The sequence below is a fragment of the Delphinapterus leucas genome, chromosome 4 (assembly GCF_059928025.1).
Source record: "Delphinapterus leucas isolate spDelLeu-1000000601 "Yukka" chromosome 4, BTC_Dleu_Yukka2, whole genome shotgun sequence".
Classification (NCBI taxonomy): Eukaryota; Metazoa; Chordata; class Mammalia; order Artiodactyla; family Monodontidae; genus Delphinapterus; species Delphinapterus leucas.
Window position 1 is genome coordinate 98,351,681 of NC_143132.1, and position 24,728 is coordinate 98,376,408.

The 24,728-nt window shown below is 35.4% G+C and overlaps 1 protein-coding gene across 3 annotated transcripts in view; it reads left to right on the top strand.

Annotated features, from left to right (window-relative positions):
* The window catches only part of PDCD10 (programmed cell death 10), a 70,047-nt gene that overhangs the window by 2,441 nt on the left and 42,878 nt on the right, over positions 1 to 24,728 (top strand). For 2 of the 3 annotated variants that reach the window (XM_089910922.1, XM_022572970.3), the window contains 2 exons: positions 13,789 to 13,999; positions 21,342 to 21,395. In XM_089910922.1, coding sequence (XP_089767048.1) covers positions 13,904 to 13,999; positions 21,342 to 21,395 — 150 coding nt within the window. In that variant the 5' untranslated portion in view covers positions 13,789 to 13,903. Of the gene's footprint in view, positions 1 to 13,059; positions 13,181 to 13,788; positions 14,000 to 21,341; positions 21,396 to 24,728 lie in introns of those variants that run through there. The other variant, XM_089910923.1, reaches the window with a different exon arrangement.

A 24,728-nucleotide genomic window follows, 5' to 3' on the forward strand; every position in this document is an offset into this window, starting at 1 on the left:
TTTGACATGCAGTTAGGAGGTTGTGGAATGACTTTTGAACCAAAAGTCGGGAAAATTTGGAAATTAGTAAAATTAATATAATGCATTTGTCTAGTGAGTGTTAGTTTTTGTCCTTGGTTCGATTCTACACCAACTGCTCTTCATCTCTGAGCTTCATTATAGTATTGATATTTCACCAATGGCGAATGGTGAGTAGCGGAATGGCGGGATAATGTTTCTATTGTATTTATCATCTTTCAGTCACATGCTGGAGTACTGTGGTCATTTTGGAGCTCTGCACACTGAATAACTTAGGGCTCACAGAATGATGTGTACGCTTGTATTTTTATAGTAGTTTGCAGTTCACCAGTGTCCGTATTTATTGTCATTTTGGGTTTTGCAGGAGCCTTGTGTGAACTTTTGGACCTCATCTCTTATAGGGCTTAGGTTGTGTCCCATATACATGATCTTTTTTTCTTTAAGGATGTAAGATCTGTAAGAACAGGACTGTTGTGTTATCATTGTGTTTCCCAGTAGGTAAAATAATTGAGTACCTGTTTACAAAGAGAATAAAGAAGTTCAGATTGGTTAAGTGCAAGACCACGGAACTAGTAACGGGTGGGACCGAGGCATAATCCAGGTCTTCTGACTATAGATATTTAATATTGTGGAATAAAGACTCAGTTCCCTTAGATTATTTATTTTACATGAGAAAAAGACTTAAAATGATTTAAATATTCAAATACTGTTACCCTTTTACTCTGTTTAATGCTCACAGTTTCTCTTGTCTCCTATCTAGTTCTCCATCCTTAACCCCAGCCTTTCTCATTTACCGTGCTTTTCAATTACTACCTACAAAAGCTCTTTCCTGACCTTTGTACGTGTTACATCCTCCTGCCTGGGCTGCTTCCCCTCCCCTTCCCAAGTCTGGCCCACTCCTAGTTAATTTTCAAGTCTCAGTTTAAATGTTATTTCTCAGGGGAACCTTCTCTGACCATTGACCCCTCCTTCCCCAAACTAGAGTAAGTTCCCACTATATCTTCACCATACTCTGTAATTCTTTGTAGCATCATCACAAGAGGAACTTAATTATTTCTGTGTTTATTTGGTAAATGTCTGTCTCGCTCACTAGATTGTAAGCTACCTGAGCAGGGCCCTCATTTGTCATGTGCCTTACCTCACTACTTATACAGTAGTGTCTGACACAAAGTTAACTACTCAGTAATTATTTGCTGAATTTATGAACAAATGTAAGTGCATTCATACACAGTGCCTCCAGCACTCTACTAGGGGCAGAAATACAGAAATTAATAAAGGAGACATGTTCCCTACCTTTGAATAAAAAGGAGTTATTTTCAGAAGTTTAATATAAATTGTAGAAAGATGTTTGTTCTTCCTTAGAGGTCTGTAAAATCAGGGTAGTTTTCTATGTGGACATGGCAAAGGAATCATTTTCTATTACAGCAAAATTTCTGTATAACAGCATTTTGGACACCTTGTCACCATCCTGCTTTTGCAAGCAACATTCATTATAACAGAATACAGATGTGGAAGAAACTAACTTTCAATGGATTCTGTTCTTCCCTAATGATATCTCATTCTGTCCTCAACAAAATTCATGCATTTTCCTTTATTCTTTGTTGTTTTGTTTCATTTTTTAACCACAGTATCTTCCTTTGAGTTTTTACCTTTAGTATCACCTGCCTTAGGCAAGGTGACTGTACAATTGAGTAGTACTTATTTCAAAGGAGCTTATAGTTTGTGCTTCTTGAAAGTTTTCATATTTCAGTGAGTCTTATGGTAATATCTTATTTGCTTTAACCTAGATACTTATGAGAGTAAAAATATTATTTTCAAAACATACAGACTAAATTCAGGAAAAAATTGTGTCAGGTTTTGGTTCTGAAAACATTCTCTGATCTTTCACAGTACTGTAATAATGGCATAGAATAAATTCAACAGCTCTGTGTTGCTGTAGCTTTGCCTGCCTTCATGACTTTACCAATTTACTCTTCCACAAGATATTGTCGAAAAGTGATTGCTGATATTTGGCTTTAAAACTTGGTAATGCTCCCAGTTTTTATTTTTAAATGTAAGTCTTTGATAAGTCCTAAATTTAATTTTTAAAAAGTAAGTCGCTATGTTGTTTGAATCTTGGATAAAAAATTCATATTGACCTAGCATACTAATATGTGAAAGATAAAACTGAAGTACTGCTTCTTATATCTTGTTGGGTTATTAAGGTTGATACGATTGGTAATGTATGCCAAGAATTTTAAGCTAATTCCATGATAAACAATTTTTTTCCATAATATAAACTGCAGAAGTGATTTAGATGTTAAATAGCGTCATCGATGGTGTGTATTATTGCATTTGAAATGTTATAGAAAGTTGCAGTCTTAGAGATTTATGTTTTAGCAATCTGCGCGTGCACACACACACAATGTAAAAAGTGAAAGCATCTTTATTGTAGCAGTTAGAAATAATTTATTGGCAGAAAGGTAAACAGTGTAGTTTGGTGGTCCATTTTCGTCTGTGTGAAGATGAAGAATTCAGTTTTCTCATTTTAGCTATACAATTAATTGCATCTTGGATGTAATATAATATTACAGTTTTATTTTTCAAGATCACCCTTACATTTTTGGTATGTATAATCTTTTATTTTTTTAACCACTCAAAAAGTGAAATCAATATTCAGTCTCACTATGCAGTTGCCTAGAATCAGGTGTTGCTATTAAAAAAAAAAGAAAGAAAAGAGGATTTTTTATCAGCAAGCTTATGAATTATTGGGTAATAGCAGTAGAGCTTATTAAGTGGTAGTCACTACTGTTTACTTAGGCCAGTCCTTTGGAAATAAGCTTACCAGAAGTAAGTTAGATTGCATAATAATGATACTTTGGTTCATGCATTTATCAAATATTTATTGAATATATATTATGTATAAAATTGCCTTAAATCTTCTTTGTACCAACCCTATGATGTAGAGGCACTATTACCCCAAGGTAAACGAGAAAACTAAAGTACAGGGAGGCTAAGTAACTTCCCTGAGGTCACACAACCACTTATTGCTTGGAATTAGGATTTGAATCCATGCTGGCCAAGTTAAGACACCATATTTTTAATCATGGCAGTAAAATGATGTTAGTGATTGAGCGCCATTGGAGGGCAGTTAGAGTTGCAGTTACAGAAAAGTTGTATCTTAGATGCTAAGGTCGGTGTGGCAGGCAAAAATTACTTATCTTCAAGCTTACTCTAAAAAAAACACTTAGGAAGTTACCACATTGGAAACTAACAGAGCGTCAACACATTTTTCCTCTAGCATTGCAATAGAATTACTTTTCCTTTGAGTGCTGGATCAGGTATTTAACTTGTTATTCAGAGATCATGTTGGAAAAGAAATATGTACATTATAATACATAATCACAGTGTGGTGAGCTGCTCATTGTGAGGGACAACTATGGCTCTCAGTCTGATTGGCGGGGGCGGGGGGCAGCAGATCCATGTCTTTATCTCTTTCATTCTGGGGCTTATATGCGTGGAATGGAATTATGATCACCTACCTATTTCAATAGTTCTCTTTTTTGTTGTTTTCTTCAAAAAAAATTGTTCAGCATGTTCATTGAATTTGCATAGAAAAGTGTATATATAGTATGACACAGGTATGCTCCCTGGAGTTACGTGAAGTGGCAGCTTAACATGTATTTCTTTATTGTCTCTCTTCCCTGCAAGACTGCACACCCTCGAGGGCATGGACTATATCTGGCTTTTCATCATCACATCTCTAACACTGCTGCTGATGTAGACTGACTACATAGAGTACTGAGCTAGGTACTAGAAAATAGAGAACGGAATAAAACTTCTCTACAGTGTTTATAATTTGGTGGATAATAGGGGATGGAAAGACCGTCATATAGACATTTAGCCATTCTGATATATTAAGTACTTGAACATGCATCAATTCATTTGATAATTTTGGGTCAGAGCTGATAGGAGAGGGGAAAATGATAGTTTCTCTAAGTTACCTTCTGGTCCCTGGCACTGAAACATGCCTTCCTGCTTTATTCAACCATCCTGTCTTCAGGATAAACTGGAACTCCAGTGGAGTTTGGAGTTCAGGAAGGACAAAATCCTAAGATGTTATACGTCTGCTGCCTTCTTAGACTTCATTAGGTTGCTGCAACCAAAGGCATTTGGGAATGGTAAATGAATCAGACATGGCCTCCAGACTTCAACTGCTCCCTATACCAGTTCACGTTGTTGCAAGGCTTTCTAATTGAATTACAAAGCATTTTGAATATGGTCTTTTATTCAGAAGTAGATACTTGTGGATGCCTTCCTCGGTAATCAAATTGGCATTTTGGCAGTATTTTCAAAACTTGAGAGATTTCTGAGGTCCTACCTTAATTTTGGTGTGCTTCCTTGAAAAATGAATTACAGTTTTGCAAGTGAAGGTCAGGTGGAATTGTACGTATGGTTTAAGCAGATACCATTCTATCTCCCTTATTTCTTCTTGTGACTAATAGAATTTTTATTTGAGATCAGTTGGGAGCTAAAGGTGAGGTTAAAGTTCATCATCATGATAGAATCTTGTCCTTATTAGCATCTGCTGTTAAACAAATGAGTCAGAGTCCATTTATCATCTGAGGCTAATAATTTTATCAACGTTTAAGTGCTTTGTGGCAGTGTTGTGGTGCAAAGAAATTTGATAAGGTAAGGTAAAGAAAATATACATTGCATACTGTGTAGAGAACCTTAAGCAGCTGTGTAGAGAACCTTAAGCAGTAAGGAGTCATTAAGTAAGATAGTAGGTATATAAGATTGTAAGTGTTACAGAGCAGGTAAGCCTGACCCATGTGGTACAGTCTCCTTACATTGTACTTCCAAGCATAGAGAACATAGGGACAGTATGAGAGCTTGAGTTTAATTGAATTTCTAAGGGGTTTTAAAGGAAAGCTTTAGCATTATATTTGAGAAATTAAAACATCACAAATACCAATAAAAAGGAAAATGAAAAGATGTACCTCAATTAAATGCTAAATGACTGTTCAGTTAGGCATTATTTAATTCATGAACCACTAGATTAAGAACTTTATGGGCATAAGTGAACACATTCAAGGGAACAGATTTGTTTCCTGCCTTCCAACAAATGTTTTCATTTAAATTTTGTTCAGACCAGAACTTAACAAAAATTAGGCATTCGAATAGGAAAAAAATTGAGGATTGTCACAACCAAAGAGACCTGTATCCTTTTCCCTGAACCTGTTGTGCAGAAATATCTTAGAAGCCAGTTGTTGCTATTTTTGTTGTTCCCATTTCCCATCAGCTAATTCAGAGGTAGCAAGCCTTTTGATTCTATTATCTTTTGGTTTTCCCATATAGATTATCCCCCTTTATGGATTATCTTGAGAAAATCTTTGATCACATCTTGATTTCACTCTGCTACTGAGCCTACTTCTGGGCCACGGCTTTCTTTATTAAATTGCTCTATGTACATTAAGAGAATAAAAAGTAATTTTAACACAGGCTTGCATTTGATGATCACATTCTTTTAAGGATTCCTAAACTATGTAATTTGCTTCAGATGATATATGTAACTTTTTTGGGTGGCCCAAGTAATTTATATATGCCTCCATTTGGGCAAGTGGGGGAGAAAAGGTTTTAAAAATATGCTATGTGGGGCTTCCCTGGTGGTGCAGTGGTTGAGAGTCCGCCTGCCGATGCAGGGGACACGGGTTCGTGCCCCGGTCCAGGAAGATCCCACCTGCCGCGGAGCCTACGCGTCCGGAGCCTGTGCTCCGCAACGGGAGAGGCCACAACAGTGAGAGGCCCGCGTACCGCAAAAAAAAAAAAATGCTATGTAAGTGGCCTTTATGACATTGTTATATCAGTATTAGGCTATCCTTGTGTGTGCTATGCAGGGACAGGACTAGGGTAGGCAGGGAGGGTCTAGGGTACAAAATTTAAGAAGGCACTCACTCTCTGTCAGGCAGGTGAGACCTTAATTTTGTGCTCTAGGCATCTGGTTTGCCTCACCCTAGTTCCAGTCCTGATGCCATGTCAGGTTCATAGAATCTTGGATAAAACATTAATAACTAATAATATGAATTGAATGTTTCTTGTGTGTCAGACAGTGTAATGAGTACATGCATTTTGTACTCTTAATCCTGTGAGGTGAGTACCTCAATCGTTATTTCCAGTAATTTCTCATTGAGTTTAGAAAGAGATTAAATAACAAATGATATCACCCACCTGAGCAAAATTCAAACTTAGACCTTTGTTTCAAATCTAAGCACTTACCTACTGCTCTGTACTGTCCATCTGTAGAAAAACCTAATTACTTCTTGTCCATTTTATGATTTCTGTATTAAGAAGCTACTCCCCCAAATATGGAAGTTCTTACACTGACATGATGCAGGTAACTTTTAAAGTGAGTGAGTCAGAGGTCTCAGCAGCAGCAAATGGAAGATCCACAAACTTGTGTTGCTGAGCACCCTAGGGCGACCTTGAATCAGAGCCACATTCCCACTGGCTTCCATCTCCAAACACTCTGCGTGGAGTCTGGGGGTCTTGGCTCTCAGCTGCGGGACCAGTGGAGGACACAAAGAGCAGGGCAGGTGAGCCTAAAAGTAGATCGGTTTGGCAGACTAAGATGTCCTGTACAATAGCTTATAGTAGCTCAATTGCATATTTGTTTAAAATATCTGTGACTAGTTTCTTAATGTGAATTTCTGGGGACTTTTATTTCTAAATTGTGAAATTTGGAGATTGGACTAGATAATATATAGTAATGTATACTAATGGTTGGTATCGCTTTAAAATTTTAGGGTCTTTTTTTTTTTTTTTTTTGCAGTACGCAGGCCTCTCACTGTTGTGGCCTCTCCCGTTGCGGAGCACAGGCTCTGGACGCGCAGGCCCAGCGGCCATGGCTCACGGGCCCAGCTGCTCTGCGGCATGTGGGATCTTCCCGGATCGGGGCACGAACCCGTGTCCCCTGCATCGGCAGGTGGACTCTCAACCACTGCGCCACCAGGGAAGCCCCAATTTTAGGGTCTTAACGTTTAGGTTTCTTAAATGCATGAGCATGTGACAACAGTACAGATAAATTTACTGGTGAGAAATTGAGATCTGGAACTATCTGAATTATGGAAAAAATCTGGGTCCGGATATCTTTTGCCAGTCCTTATCCTTACTATTCGGACCACTCACCTTTGTTCTTACGATGCTTTGTTCATAATGCTTGTGTAGTGATTGTCCCTAGAGCAGTGATTCTCAAATTGTGGAGAGAGGTGTTGAAGGGCTCCTGTGAGAGGAAGGGCTGGTAAACCATAGTTATTACTTAATACATGTGTTGAATAAATGTACAGTTGAGTGTGTTTTATCTCACATTTAGGATTTGATAAAAGAATTTATTTGAAAAACAAAACAGTTCTGCTGTTCTAAGGTTTACAATCACTTATCTTCCCCCATTTATCTGGTTTTCAAGAGCCCTTGACTCCCCTGGCTAGATGGTTGATTGTACAGAGGACCTGACCTCTAGAAAGAGATCTTGTCATACTAGATTAAAATGTACTTAATCATAATAGCTAATATTAAATAATTACTGTGTTCCATGTACTGTTCTAAACACTTTATCTGTAATAACTTGTTTAAGCTTTACAACCTTAAGAGACAGATACTATTGTTACTCTCATTTCATAGATGAGAAAACTGTAGCACGGAGAAGTTAGATAACTTGCCCCAGGTCACAGAACTAGTAAGTAGTAGATCCAGGATTGATTCCAGTCGAGTCTGGTTCTACAATCACTATGCTTGTCACTTACCTCACTAATGACAGTGCTGTTAATGTTGACTAAGTATAGTAGGCCCTCCCTTTTTCTGGCTGTAGGTTCCAAGACCCCTAATGGATGCCAGAAACCTCAGATAGTACCATCCCCTCTATATACTGTTTTTTCCTATACATACATATGTGTGGTAAAGTGTAATTTATAAATTAGCAAGAGATTTTTTTAAAGATTTTTTTTGATGTGGACCATTTTTAAAGTCTTTATTGAATTTGTTACAATATTGCTTCTATTTTATGTTTTTGGTTTTTTGGCTATGAGGCATGTGGGATCTTAACTCCTCGACCAGGGATCGAACCTGCACCCCCTGCATTGGAAGGTGAAGTCTTAACCACTGGGCCACCAGGGAAGTCCCAGCAAGAGATTAACAATAACTAGTAATAAAATAGAGCAATTATAACAACGCACTGTAATAAAGTTATGTGAATATGGTCTCTCTCAAAATATTTTATTGTACTGTACTTACCCTTGTGATGATGCAAGGTGATAAAATGCCTGAGTGATAAGATGAAGCAAAGTGAATGATGTAGGCATTGTGATGTAGTGTTAGGCTACTATTGACCTTCTGATGATACGTCAGAAGGAGGATCATCAAGCATGATGATGTCAATGGTTGCATGTTGGGAGCAGACGATATCTGTGGCTGGGGGTCTCAGGCTGGAGGGTGTGAGATTATGTCATGCTGCTCAGAATGGCGAGCAATTTAAAACTTATGAATTGTTTATTTCTGGAAATTTCCATTTAATATTTTTGGACCGCAGTTGACCTCAAGTAAGTGAAACTGGATTGGTGGGGGTGGGCACTGTATAATTCAAACAGCCCTATTACTGTTTTCCTTTAGGTAACATTGTGAACTTTGAAGTCTTTCTTAGAACCTTAACCCTCACTTAACCCTCTATAGAAAAATAAACAGTAAGTTTTAAATGACTGATTTATAAGTATATGTTTAGAACCAGATCTGCTTAATAGTTAAGGAACACTTGTCTGTGAAAGCTATATGGAGTTTAACAAAGAATGATAAAGTAAACGGAGTTAAATTGCTAAATTTTACATTTAGGCATTTTTCCTTCGTGGGTCATTGTGTGCTAATTTGCCAGTGTTACCTATTTTCAAAAACATCTTAATTTTCAGATGTTGTTTTAGTTAGAACCTCTATTATTTCTTAATAACTCAGTAAATGCTTGTTTGGTCAGTCATGTGTACAGAGGTATTAGAGATTATATCTTTTTTTTTTTTTAAAAAAAAACAAACAGTTGGTGGTATCCGATTCCTGGAAATTGTGGTATAACAGAGGAGGTGCCTTTACAAATCTGAGATCAGATCTTCCAGTGAAGTGATAATTCTTTGCAGAATGTATACTTTCTTTAAATAGTTACTTAAAAGTGCAAAAATACAGTGCTTAGTAACTTAGTAAATTAAAGTGATTTAATATAGAGGCTTTATGGTTTGATTTAGAAATTACTTCATCTTTCAGTCTAATTATATCACTTTCAAGTATACAGCTCAGTTTTGGTCCATCTTAAAAAACTAAAGCATATAGGTCAAGTGACTTGCTCAGAGACAAGATGGTTTATAATGACAGGATTTGAGCCCATGTTTTCAGGTCGTTCTTACACTCCTTTCACATATCTCTGCACAAATTGTGCATTTATTATTTTGGAGAAGCCTAGAAAAAATTGATACATGTAAACAGATAGAGTGGCAAAATGTAATATATTACACCTACCATTAAGAAGAGATTGTTCCTAGAGGTCCCTAAATGCAAAATTCTATCAATACTAAGCTGACAGCAGTGCATGTTCAGGGAGGTTGAGTTCCACGTTACCTTATTCAAGAAGAAAACTGTTAGAATGGAGGACCTTGAATTATAGAAAATATAATTTGCAGAGGAAGGAGAGAGATGTAGGTGTATCCTGAAGGTTCAAGCTCATTTTGGTCTAAGTAGGATCTCTTACTTACCCTGTTCCTCTGCCTGCCTTTTTCCTAGCTTCCTCCTCTAAACCTTTTGTCTCTTGTTTGGAAGTAACTACAGTATTTTGGCATAAGAAGGCCCTAAAAGGTAGGTTGTGATGTCAGATGCCCACCTTTCCAGCTATGTGAATTGGCCAGACTGATCTATACCCACTTTGGAATAAATTCAGTTTCTGGGTGTGATTCGTGATGCCAGATGCTTAAGAGAAAGCAAGGGGTTGTCAGTTATTTGAAACCCTGAATCAACCAACTATTGAAGAGGATCTCCTTATTGGAATTCGTGAGTTTTTTTAAGATCTGATGAGATCTTTTTCTTTTTTAAAAATTTCCCACGAGATTACTTTGGAACCTTTAGGAGATACCAGTAATAAAATTTTATTATCACTGAATTTTAGAGTACCATGGCCTTTAAGATGATATAATTTTTACCCCTTTCTGTTTCTGATGAGGAAACAATGTCAGTGATTAAGTGAAACTTCTACAAAGTCAGGACCAAAAAACCCTGTCTCAGGTACTGAGTCAAACTTAATTTTACCTATGTCTCAAGACTGGCCTTAGCAACTCTTTTTTCTGACTCTAGCCACCGTTCTTTCCATACCAGTGATTTCCAGCCGGTTCTGTTCACAAGAATCATCTAGGCGGGCTGTTAAAATACAGCTTCCTTGACCCTTTCTTGGAGATTCTGATTGAGTAGTCTTGGGGATTTGTGTTTTTAATAGGCCCTGAAGTGATTGTGATGCCCTAGGTCATCCAACATTTGGAAACTGCACCACTCTTTCACTTTTTCTCATAGGAAAAGTTTTGCTTTCTGCTAAAAGTTGGGTGATTTTTAGGATATTTCTTATGTGTAAAGCAAGGTTAACCAATATTGGAGATGCTTGCACTTTGAGAATTTTGTGAACTATTAAATTATACACCAGTTATGTCCCTAGGATCACATCCTGGTAGCCTTAATAAAATTGAGACATTAGAATTTATAATCTCTATTTTATTTTCTTTGGTTTTATTTGGTTTTCATGTAAATTTCTGTTGGAATTCTGGTTTTATTTGCAGTTATCTGATGCTTATATTCTCTTAGCTTACTATAGGAGGAAGAGCTTGTGATAGCCAAAAGAAGTAAAAACTGGTAAATGTAACTGGGTCCAGACTTTGTTAATAAAATTATTTAGATTTCTGGGTCTGTTTTTGTTTTGCTAGTCTTGATATTTGAAAAGTATTAGCAAGACTGATTCAACTTATAAATTGCCCATCTCTTAACTCACTGATTTATTCGTTCAACAAACGTTTATAAAGTGTCTACTATGTACCTGCTATGCTGACTGTAATGGCTATTGGAAAAAAGAACTACACTTGTAAACTGTAACATGAACTCATGGGTTCTGTTTACTGCTAGAATAAACAAACTTCTTTTAGCTAAATATTATGGACAGTTTGGAGAGCCAACAAAAATAAATAAAACTTCCCCTCTTTAGGGAGGGAAATTAAAGGGATTATAAGAATATAGGACCATGTAAGGGGGCTAAGTACTAGATTTCACTATAGAGAAAAACAAGACAAATAGACCTGCCTACAAATATTTTTTAAGTGTAGAATTTACTTTACTTAGGAAGCTTCTGTTTCTCCCCAAGAACTGCATACATCAATACCAAGAACTTCCCTTTGTTCACTCATTTTATGTGTGAGTAAATAGCTTTGGCTCTTTTGTGCCCAGATGGAGTAAAGTGAGGCTGTTTCAGGAAATGCTGATTCTGAGCCTTAAGATACACCCAAGTATAGTTCTTTAAATGAACAGACTCCTGTGGGTTGGTTGGGTAGTGCAGGGCAGAAACTCCTAAGACTGAGTTTGGCATTGGAGTGGCTTGGAGTAATTGGTAGGTTGTCCATTAAACCATTTCAAATGAAGAAGCATGTAGAAGGAATGACAGCATATTTTAACTTGAAGTTGAATTAAAATTGGCAGAGCAATTTAATATTTAAAAAGCCTTATTGGAATTGTTGATTTTTAATCTCATGTAAACACCAATGAAACTGTGTTTGGCCCCAGCTTGCGAACGTGTGTTCTGAAAAGGCCAGATGTATATTGGTTCTTTGGAACATTTTCCCATAGGAACAATATTTAAAAAGGTGGTTAAGTGTGGAGTGGGCCAGCCACCTATGTAGCCCATAATGTTGCTATAATATTATCTTTTTGATGACAAATAGTAGCTGATAGTCCTGTAAATTAGTTTAAGAAGCAAGAAATAAATATATATATTTTTATATGTATAAAAATAAATGTATATATACAGAGGGAGAGACAGTTGACTTAAATCATAAATATTTTAAGTGAAAATTTTCTGATGTGGTACAATACTGTGGTATTGTACTGATGTGGTAAAAAAAAAATGAAATAGCTCTTCAAGTTCTGTTGTTGGCCCTGTACTGCTATTTTTCACTTTCTTTTTTCATAGATACTGATGCTTTTTATTTATTACTTATACTGTACATCCAGTATCCATCATTTTCATTTTGACAGCACTTCAGCCCCTCTTCTTTATTCCAATTAGTATGAAAAGGTATTCACAGTTAATTTTTAAGTGGAAAAGCAGATTACCAAATGACTTATTAAGTAATCAAATAGGAACAGCAGGGCCAGAATTGATGCTTATCTGCTTGCTCTTGCTTATTATTCAGGTCCTGTTGATCTAGATGCACTAGATTTCTTAAGTTTTCCTTGTCTTCAACTTCTGTTCCTCCATTCTTTCCTTAATGCTATGACCAAAGCAGTCTACTTAAGTACCAGTTGTCTCATTAGGTAATGATTTTCTCTTGTCCTATAGAATAAAATTTAGGAATTGGCCTTTTCTTCCTTTTATTTATTATTTATTTGGTTCTGTGAAGTCAGGGAGCAGATTTAAGCTCAGAAACAGGAAAGACTTTCCATGTTTAGAACTACCAGAAATAAGGCTAAACTGTTTTTGTAAGTGTTGAGTTCCCCTTCACTGGTAGGGATATATGGAAGAATAGTAAGCAGTTCTCAAACGGGACAGGTTATTGGAAGTTTTTAAAGCCATGAGTACTGGCCTTTGTAGCTTTCAAACTGCTTAGGTCTTCCACAGTCTGGCTCAGATAATGTTTTAATGATTAAGACCACACCTTTTTCATCCCCCATTGTATCTTGCATGTAGTAAGTGCTATTCAGTGAATGAATAACTTCTGGGCATTTTCCTGGGTAGATGAGGTTCTGGGTTTTTACTTCATACTTTATTTTCTGATTTGGGAGTGTCAGATCTGGATTCAGAGCACAGGGATCAAGTCACAGGCCTCTGCATATGTGATCTTTGGCAAGTTATTTATCATCTCAGAGTCTACATTTTCATCTGTAAAATTAGAATGACAGTTACTCTAAGGTAAGTTATTAGGACTAAATGCATGTGAAATATGTTTTATAATCTGAAAATGCTTTATAAATGGTAGAAATTATTCAAAATTAATGGCTTTTTGTTTAACATGTATATCATTTAATATACAGGTATGTTACTACTGTTACTCTTTCACTTTATAATTAGGCTCATATTTCAGCCTAGCAAAGGAATTAAATACAGTTGCTTTCTCTTAAAAAGCAACACATTTCTTCAACTCCTCAAAGCAAAATTTCTCTTATATTGTTGAATTCTCGATATTTTATTTCCAAACTACCAGTGTCTGGGTTTTTCTTCTTAGTCTCTGTGTCAGATTTGGACAAAGATTCAAAAAATGCCACTGGCAAAATTAAATAATATTAAGTGAATTATTTAATTAATAAATTAGGTCAATTTTCTTCCCAAATAGATCACATTTGGTAGAATTTAAAATTTTGCCTTAAATCTTTGATGCTTGCTATGTTTTGGTTATTTTTTAGGTGACAAAAATCAATGAACAATTAGCAAAAGAATTTTAATGAAAATGTTAAACACCTTAATTTTTTATTATTAATTCTAGCGTAGTAAATCTCTGTTCTTTCGTCCCCTTTAACCAGGTCAGCATATGTTTTGTGCCCTGTTCTTTTATCACAAAAAAGAGAAGAAAGGCTGCAGTGAATGAAGATTCCTCTGCATTTTAGCACTGCTTTTTCTACTGTAGTTGGCTTTTGAATGAGGATGACAATGGAAGAGATGAAGAATGAAGCTGAGACCACTTCCATGGTTTCTATGCCCCTCTATGCAGTCATGTATCCTGTGTTTAATGAGGTAAGTGAGTAAACATTGCTTCATATGATCTCTGCAGTTCCTTAATGCTTGCTTCATTTATTCATTCGTTTGTTCCTTCATATAATAAGTACTTACATAAATGGACTCCATCTGTGTGTTAGGCATTGTGCCAGGCATGGACATAAAACATCGAGGGAAAAACCCTGACTTTTTATACCTCCTCTGGAGGTTTCACTATAGTGGGAGAGAGAGAGACATTGAACAAAAGAATACAAGTAATTATATAAATGAAAAATTGTGGTAAGTGCTAGGAAGTTTTTTTTTTTTTAAAGTGTGTTAAATAAAATAGCAGGTAGGACCTACTTTAGGGGCCAGGACAGGCCTCACTGGTAAAAGAGACATATATGCTAACATCTGAAAGAGATAAATAAGGGTTAGAGTGTTGAAGAGTTGGGGATTAGCACATTTTAGGCAGCCAGAAGAGCAGGCACAAAAATATCCTAATGAGTTATAGTCAGTAGCAACAAACATAATTTTACTGATAAATGGAAGATACCATTCTTCGTATCTAGAGAATATATAGTTGCTTTTTTATTTTAGGAATTTTCCAGGACTTAATAATACCAATACATTTTAGGTTTTTCTTTTAAGTTTATATGCTAAGGTATGTAGAGAATTTTAGAACTGGAAGTTCTTTAGAGATAATTACTCCCCTCCTTTTAATGGTGAACTGATATCCTGATATGTGAAATTATTTTGCTTTAAAGTTTATTTCTCTACATAAAAAATTCTGGAGGTAAGTGGTCCAGGAGTAGTAGTATTATCAGTCAGTATCATCAGAAACTCAGGTTCCTATCTTCTGTTTCATCATCCTAGTGCTTGCCTTCCATTATCAAGGTCACTTCAGTATGTAGGATGGCCGCTGCTATTTTGTCTTAAGTTGTTGTCTAGAAGGGGTAAAAAGTGGAGCGGGGTGGGGGGGGGGTTATTTCCAGCTGATTCAGCTTCCTTAAAGTAACCTTTTTGAAAGTCCTACATAAGACTTCCATTTACATCTCATTGGCAAGAGTTTAGATTTATGACCACACCTAGCTGGGTGGTTAGGAAATTGAGAAGTTTACTAAAGAGGAAGCAAGGAGGAGGCATCTTTTGAAAACCTGTCCCTATTATCCTGCTACCATGGTAGCATTGGAGGCACTCTTTTAGGGCTGGTTATATCCATTTCTGGCAGCTGTAGCCAACGCTCCAGTAATTCTGCCATTTTGTTCTAACACTTTACCCAGTCATTGCAAGACTACAGTTATTGTTGGAAGCAAGTGCTTCAGTGCAGTTCAGTGAATGTAATGCCAACTGTTAATTTGTCAAGTACTCAGCAAGGGTCTGGAGATATGGAGAAGAAAAAGTCGGCATACTTCTTCCCAAGAGTTGTAGGGAACACAGATGTTTAAGCAAATACATTATTAACTATTTAATTATTCTTGTACCAGGTATGAGGTAAGGAGAGGGTCACTGAACGGTAGGTGAGTAACCTATCTTGACATTTAGTGTTTGAACTTCTCATGTTCTTCAAGAACCATCATGACAGTTCCACCCAGAGGTGCTCCCTCTTTTCATGTCTATATAGCTAACTCTGTAGGCTATTGGATCAAGTTGTTTGGGGGCATTTTCTATATTTATCTGGTATTTTGAGTATTTATTTGAAGGGAGGGCAATTTACATTGCAGAACTTCAATTTGATCCTCTGGTTAATGAGGGAGGAATGAGAAAAGCTTTTTTCCTAACAATTTGAGTGACCTTTTCCTACATATGGTAAAATGATTTTATTTGAATCTTGACTTTGGAAAACTGTTATAAAAGATGTGGGATTCTGGTAAAATGAACTGTTGGGATTAATACTGGTATACCTCTTATAATTGATTCATGTGTACAAAAAATTAATTTGAAAGAAGAAGAAATGGCTATGAAGGGACTAGTAAATCTCTTCCAGAAATCTGAGATCTGAAAACATACATGGGTTAATGGGCCCAGAATTAGAACATGTTGCCAAATGATTTATAGTTGCTTCAAGAACTAATTGTTAGAAGTAAAATTTGAAAATGAAATGCTGGATGAGGCCGACTGAGAGATACTATGTTAAATTGTCAGGATCTAATTCTCACATTGAATTTACTGATCTAACGTCATGGTATCAAGCTTTTTTCATTTTTAAATACTAGCATTGTTCTCTGACATTCTAGTGTATTAATGTACCATCTTAAATAAGATACCTAATCAGTTAAACAATATTTAACTATAGTTCAAACATGGATTTTTCTATAAATAGTCATGGGAAAATTAGAGTTTAGTTTGGCTCTGTTTTTCTCTGCTTTGCAGATTTAAAGATAAAATGGTTGTCAAATTAATTTTACAGAAAATAGCACCACAGTAGGGGTAAAGTTTTACTCTGAAGCTAAATTGATTCACTCAGGTTTATCCACAGTGTACTGTGAGAGTTAAAAAGCTTGCATTCTCACCTTAACATTACATTCATAATAGTAACAATGGTAGCCCAGAAGTCATTTTGCAGAACAGATTTTTAGGTAGTAGGACATCCTTACACCTGCGGAAATTTTAGCACTGTTACTGCAGCTCATAGGGGAAAGTTATTTATGGCATCCTGGGACCTAGCTGCTTGCTAAACTTAATGAAGCTATGCCAGCACAGCTGGGGAGTAAGCTTCTCGTTTAATCAGCTGCTGCAGAGTTCAGAGTCCAAGTGTACTGCGTGTGTTGCAAATGTACTGTGAAGTAGGTGTCCTGGTTGCATGATGGAATAATGAGTTTATAGAAACCTCATGCCAAGTCTTAGATCAGACTTTTATGTACTGTATTATCTTTTGTTGATTCTTTGTATATGGAGGAGGAAAGATATATGGTTCAGTTCTTCATTCCAGGAAAAGACATATCATGGAACGTTCTAAGATGAAATGTAATTATAAATATAATTTTTCCTATTGAAAAAATCAAATCTCAAATTTTGAGCATAGTAAATATACACTTCTCCACAATGAAGGCATGGGTTTCACCTGCAACCCCACCATCGAGAAGCCATCATAGTTAATATTTTGCATTGCATTTGATTTACTCCTCTGCCACTTGCTATGCTATATAATCTTGTCTTAGTTTCCTAATCTGCAAAATGAGGATAAACAATATTTTACTTAATACTCACAACTCTGGGAAATAAAATGAGTTGATGTTTTGTAATGCCTAGAATAATACCAGGCATGTACTATTAGTAGTAAGTATTAGCTGTTATTATTGAGTCTTCCACATAATTTTCTGACAAAATTGCCATCATACCCTAGAGTTTTGCATATTTGTAGGCAGTGTTTTGGTGGAATATTTTTATACTAGTTAGATGGCTCTGGTTGCCTTTTTGCCAGACAACTTGGCAATGCCAGGAACTTTTAGAACCAGTTACTGGACTTGATATCAATCTGTACAAAACAGATGATTGCATTTTGCCTTCTCTGTGGACTCATAAAATTTAACGGGTGGCCTCTTGATTCCATCTACTTCTGTTTTTCTTTTTTTTCCTTTTTTTGACCTAACTCACCTCATTATCATTTGAATCACAAGAGGTGTTATGTGGAGTTTTTATTCTTTTTATTCTTGGCTCAGTTTAACTCTTTTTAAAGAATATGATCAATAATCTTCGTGGGGGTGGGGGGGAGGGTGGGAAGAAGGGTAAGGGATATCAGCATGTGGAAAATATACCTGATTTTGAGGAAGCGAGATTTATAGACAACTTGGAACCAACTAATTAATTATTTTGACCTAAAAAACAAAACAAAACAAAAAAACTTCTGAAAGACTTTATGCAAGACTGTTTAAAACTTGAGCAACCAAAGGGTTAAGTGGATATATTTTTTATAATTACGGGTTTAAAAAACCAGCTTGATACTAGAAAATAAAGTATAGGAATGAACTGATATTTCTGGAGGGAGCAATATAATAAATGAGCTCTTTGTGGAATCAAAATTAGTTACAAGCTTTTAAAATATTTTTATAAATGACCCAGAAAGTTAAATTTGACAAGTTTGCAATTAGTTAATAGTTAAGTGCTCTCAAAATCTATGAAGTCAGTTGCAGGAGGAGTTCACACAACTGAGAGTAGGCAGAATGTGAGGTTGGGGTGAGACCTTAATGTTGGGCTCACCCAGCCTGTCATTTCCCTCCAGTTGCACTTCCCTCTCTTTAGGTGAGGGGAAATGTTATGCGCCCTTTTCTCTCACCCTGATTCTCTCTCTTTTTTTTTTTAAAACTCTTTTTACTTGTGACGTAGAAGTTCTACATGGCAGAGACCCAGGAGTGCCTCTCCATGTCCCAGTATCCATTATCATATGCCCCCTCCTTCTTTGGACTTAAAACATGGTGTATGCCCTATCAGGTACCACTGAAAAATGATTGCATTGTCTCTTTAAACACACCCTAGTCAAAGACCATTATCCCAAAAGTTGGAAAAATACTGGACCCATTAGTAAAAGTATTGGAAACAAAGTGGATATTATTTGTCTGTTCCAAACTGACATAATATCATTACGCCCCCTTGTGTTACCCTGAAGAAACACTAAGGAAGGCGATTTTAAGGGACCACATTCTTCAAGGACCAGTTCAGATCTCATCTTCGTACTTTCCTTTGTACTTTAGCTGACAGTGATCCCATCAGTTTCCATGTAGCTACCTACTTAAGTTAATCTTCTGGGGTTCCAGGACTATAGTCTATTTCTTTGTATCTCTCACACTGACTTCTCTCACATGGTAGAAACTCGGGACTTTGTTCTTTCTTAAGTAGCTGGAGAGATTCAGTAATAGGTTAGACTCCAGTCCAGAAAGGGTGAGTACAGGGAGGCAGGATAGCATGAGTGGCTTGTGTATGGGTTTTGGAACCAGACAGATCTGGTGTGAATCCTGTCTCTGTACTTATTAGCTGTTTTATGTTGGGTAAATTTATGCAAACTGAGTTTCTTCCTCTGTAAAATGGAGATGCTGATAACTAGCTACAGATTTATTATGAGGATTAGAGATACTCTCTATAAAAATATTCTATATAATAGTCCATAATATGTGCTTAGTAAATGGTAGCTTTTATTAGTATATTACCAGAACCTGATACTGTCATGAAAGGTACAGGTAAGATGAACATGATTTTATTATGAAATCATCTATCACACGTAAGAGGCCTAAAATAGAAGCACTTTTTAATAGGGCATGTATAAACATATCTTGCTACCTGAGTATTACAGGCTGAAATTATAAATAGATTCAAGAACAATTTAGATAAGTTTATGGATGAAAGGTTAAGTTTCATTCAGAATATTTTTTTAATGTATGTATGTGCCTCTGTGCCTGGTACTTCCTGGGCAGTGTTGCTATCATATGAGTAAAAAAGCCCAGTGGGTTTATTGCAAGATGTTGTGGGTAAGTAATGTATCCCCAAATGACTCCTAGCAGAGTTCTGGTCAGGTGCTTCACAGCTCACAGATTTGATTCAGTACGTTAAGTCTGACCTTTCTGTCTTTCCTCAGGTATATATATATATGTATATATATATATGTAAACTTAATCTAGAAATCTAGAGATGTAGATGTCTGTCTTGACCAATTTTATAGTTCTTCACCGACTTTTGGGGCCTCTTTTACTTCCCTTGACCATTTCACATACCAGTCAGGGCAGTACAGAATGAGTTAATAATGCCAGTACTTGAAGGCACACATCTGACTCAGACCTTTGACTTGTCAGAAGAGATCAGAGGGTGGTGTAACCCGAACAAGGAAATGGGTTCCTATCTGGGAGGAAACACTCATCCTGCTGTCGGCCCCTGCCTCCCTTGCACAACATGAACTTGAGATCAGAAGAGCTGTATTGTTATTTTACTATTCATTGGGATTTATTGTGATTAAATGAATTTGGTCGAAGAAGAAAATTTTAATTTTGGGAAATATACCTTCATCAATTAATATACCTACCTTATGTAGTTGCTTATTTGCTATTTTTGCCTACCTGGGTCCCCTTGTGTCTTTCCTTTGACCCACAAGGGCAATGTTAGATTTTACAGGATTTGTAGAAGCCAAGTTAAATACTAAATTAAATGGCCCATTGTTTATTTTTGGAGATAAATTATTTGGCAGATTTTGTTGTTTTTGCCTTTTGCTTAAGGTGATAACTCGTAAGGAGATAAGGTTCTTGGCATTTCTGTCTTGTTTAGAAAATAAATTGATTTAAACTGTTGGAGATTGATTAGGGGTGTGTGTGTGTATGTCATTTATAAAGGGAAACATTTTCATTGCCTTAAGGAATTGAAAGGAATATTTAGTGTATGATGTGATATATAATCATAAGATTTTTGTAGAAATATTCTACTTGCATAAAAATCTACAAAGGTTACATTGTTTTTGAACATTTAATATTGTCCCAAATAAAAAATATTTATGTTGAGTTTGATTGAGTTAACTGGCCTAATTCTTAGGGACTAAGGAAATCTGATTTTAACTGAAGCTAGTTATTTTAAGCCTGGCAGTTAACTCTTCAAAAAATGGAGTTTTTTAATGAAATTGCATGCCTTCAGCTCACTGAAAAGCAACTTATATAGTGTCTAATAAGGACATTTATCTTTCAGAATTGTAAACCTTACACATTCGACATAAGAATTAAAAGCATTTGAACTTTTGACTCATGATTTTAGGTAACCATTTTTTAATCCTGGTTAAAAAAAAATAGAGGACAAGGACAGATAAAAGCATCTCTGAAATCCAGATGATCCACAGTCTTCAATTTAACTGTCAAACCTTTTATCAGTGCTATTTGCTAATTAATAAAAAAGATTAATCTCAGTTTAATGCCTGACTGAGGGGATTGAAAAGCAATTTTAAAAGAGTAAGGTAGTAAATACAAAGAATCTTAAGTAATAGATATTTTCTTTGTTTTGGTCATTTCATAGTCAGTACACACATAATTTGCCATGTATTTGCAACAGAGCACTGAGAGTTAATCTTGAACCCTCCCTGTTTTCAGAAATTTAAGTGAATATGTTTATTCTTTCTATAGGGACTTAATGTTATTTTGTATTCTGTGCTTATCTTAAAATAAATCTATCTTTAAGGTACAGTAATTTTTTAAAAGGAATAAATTAAGAGACTGATATACATGCCTTAATTTTTCATGATTTTAATGAAAATTTTAGATTGCCTGTCTGTTTAAAGAATTATGGTGATTTAGAATCATTAGCAAGTATTTTTGTTAATCGATGAACATATCAATGTGATTACTACAGAATGAAATATCAGAAATATGCTTTTTCCAAGAAAATCGATGTTAATGATTTAAAATTTTTATTGCAGCTAGAACGAGTAAATCTGTCTGCAGCTCAGACACTGAGAGCGGCTTTCATTAAGGTGAGATGCAGATAATTTATTATGATGATTAAAAAGTATGTTATATATAAATCTAAATACCATGTGATAATTGCCAGTTTATTTCTTTATTTTTTTAGTGAAAACCTGTTTTGTTTGGTTTTCTAGTGAAAATCTTTTCAGTCATCTTGTGCTTGTTTTAGTGTACTCTTTAAAGCTTAAAACACTTCTAAAGAGTGAGCTGGAACAGGTGCTGTTTCCTTAGCATTCAGCTTTTGTCACTTCGTGCTTTTGAAACTGACTTCTTCAGAGTGTTCTCTGTTTAGCTTTAGAGTATATTTTTAAATTCTGTTTTATTTGACTTATTAAAACTTTTATAAAGTTATAACTCAAAGATTTTCTTCATATTGTTTACCTATAGAACGTAAGTATAAAACAGTATTTTTGAGGGGGGAAATAAGACCCCTGTGTATGTCAGATTAAGGATATTTTGAGAATATACAGCTGAGTCACTCGAATGAATTTTTTCATTGTCTCTAGACCTGAGATGTTCAATTGATAATCACTAGCTATGTGTTGCTGTTGAGCACTTAAAATACAGCGAGTTCAAATTGAGTTGTACTCCAGGTATAAAATACACACCAGATTTTGAAGGTGAATACCAAAAAAAAGAATGTGTACAACTCAGTAATAAGTGTATTATGTTGATTACATGTTGAAATGGTAATATTTTGGATGTACTCTTAAAATAACTTCACATGTTTTTTCTTTTTACTTTTTAATGTGGCTACTAGAAAATTTTAAATTACATAGGCTCCTCATTGTTTCTTGCATTATATTTATTGGACAACCCTACTCTACATATTGGGTACAGTCTTTCATATAAAAATTAATCCATCCCATCCTAAATACATATCAAGACACCCAAAGTCTTATTTTTTATTTACTTTTTGTGTGTTTGCTCCCATCAATAGCTAAAACAAGTTATATTTCAGGGAAGGTATTTTAATGTTTAAATCTAGAAAAAGTTTACAGTTGAGTCTCATTGGAGTTGAAACTATAAATCCATCCAGCTTGATTTCTTTTTATGGCAAAGATTAGTTTATTGATACCACTCTTAACTGATAGCGCAAATAACGTCATTAGACATCTGCGTATTTCACTAGAAGAAATTACATTGTGTGTGTTGGATTAGAGCTATTTTGATTTGTTTAATACTCTAAAATGCAGTGCCTGTGTACACATACATACTAATTTCATTAAAATATATCCTGCCAAATCATTGGGTTAATGAAGAGAATCAGTGAAGCAGCACCATCCTTAGTGTTTTTTTTCTTCTTTCCATTAAGTATCAGTGTGGTTTGGAAGGGTATATTTGGTCATTAGGGAGGCAGGATGGGGACTATTTTAAGCATCTTTGTGGCCAAAGAAAAGAAGGAAGAGTGATCTGTTGCACACTGTAGTATCCATAAGGCAAAAGTCAGTTTTTTAGCTTTTCTGATATCAGAAACAGAGAGAAATTTCTCCTGTGTGTCCTCATAAAGAAGACCCTCTCTGAAGTAGTATATGGTATATACTCAATGACATTCATAAAAGAGATAAAATAATGAATTTCATTAAGCTCTTTCTTATAATATCCTTATACATAAGCTGATGTTTTAACTCTAAAGTACAGTTAAAAAGCAAACTGTGTTTAAAGTATGTGATTATTATAGATCTGGCTTAATACATGGGTAATTTTATCCACGACACTGATTCTTAATTGGGGATAGTGGAAGTTATTTGGAGGAAAATATATTAGTTTTGCATTGATTTATTCTTAATTACTATATTTAATTTGTTAGAATTTCAAATGACTTTAAAGGAGGACATGCATTAAAAAGTTTAAGATTTTTGTAATTTTTACACTATAACTTATTTGAAAAAGATTAAAAAAACCTTGTTTCATGTTTCTTGCCCAGCCATGTATCCATATTTATATCCATATATATATATTCATGTTTCCAGTTCTTGGTCCACAACAACAGTAATATTTATCAAGCTTTAATATCTAGTTTTGTTATCTGGAGAAAAAGGATTAAAATAAGTTTTCCAAAGATAAAACAATACTAGTTAATATTGTCTTTTATGATATCTATCTTGCTGTTGATTCCTCTTCCCTCTGGGAGGTTCTGATAGTGTTGAGAATCATTGCTCCACAAGAGTGGATGTTAACTGCCTTTGGGATAGTTTTCTCTCACTCTTGGATTTTTCAGAAAAGTTGGACTGCAGAGTTTAAGGTTGTATTCTGAGGGATATCTTGAAGGTATAGATAGAGTCTCTGATTTAAGGGTAGATATATTTGTTTTGTCAACTAGAGTCACTGATTAAATTTAAGGCTTTTAAGATTAAAAAAAAATAGCTAAGATGCTAGACTACTGTTCCCAAAGTATGTGCCGAGGCACTCCAGGACCATGCAGCAAACTCAGAGTGGCATCGTGGGATATTTTTAAAATTTGAAGGAACACAGTGATACTCAACATTAGGTTGACACCGTGTGAATGACTCTCTTGAAATAGTTTGCAGCTTCAGCATATTTGATTGGGCTACGTTCCTTTCAATGATGTCGTATCTTTGTGAAACTGGACTTTTGGCCACTGCTATTGATAGAATGCAAGTATCACAAGAAAATCAATGTACAACAGGAAATGAGGGTGGAAGGGTCTAATTCCAACATTTGAGAAATTGTGCAGTGCCCAACAGTTGCACACGTCTTGTTAGGGATTGTGGTTATTTAAGAATAAAATAAAATATTTTTCTTTCAATTCATGTAATTTTAAAGGTTACTAAGTTGTTAGGATATAAGTATTCATTAAGTTGTTTGTACTTTACTTAATACGCAGCACTGTTAGGTATTTCTTTTGGTACTAAGAACACTGTGAACAAGAAAGTTAGGGACCTCTGTAAGAACTCTGTAATGCTCCAGCTTTGGCATTTGGGGACTGCAAACGAACTTGGTATTGAAAACTTTGTTCTCAGGCTTTCAGCATTTAATTCTTTCAGTAGCTTATTATAACTTAATCAGAGAGGCATTATTTTTCTTTTGGCATTCTCTGGAAGCACATAGAGAATGCTCCCCTGCTTTCCAAGATAATTCATTATGTAGGTAGATTTAATGCTACTTAGAGAAGATAAACCACTGTTATCAAATAGTGGCTTATTTAATTAGTATACTATATGTTATTTTGTGGCAGTTTACCAGATTAATGATGTTGATACCGTCTTAAGCCACATTTGTACAGCTTTGCTTTTAATGGCAAATCTTATTTATTAAAGTAGATTCTTCCTTAAATATATTCATGAGAGGAAAAATCAAAACAGGTTATAAAAGAAACG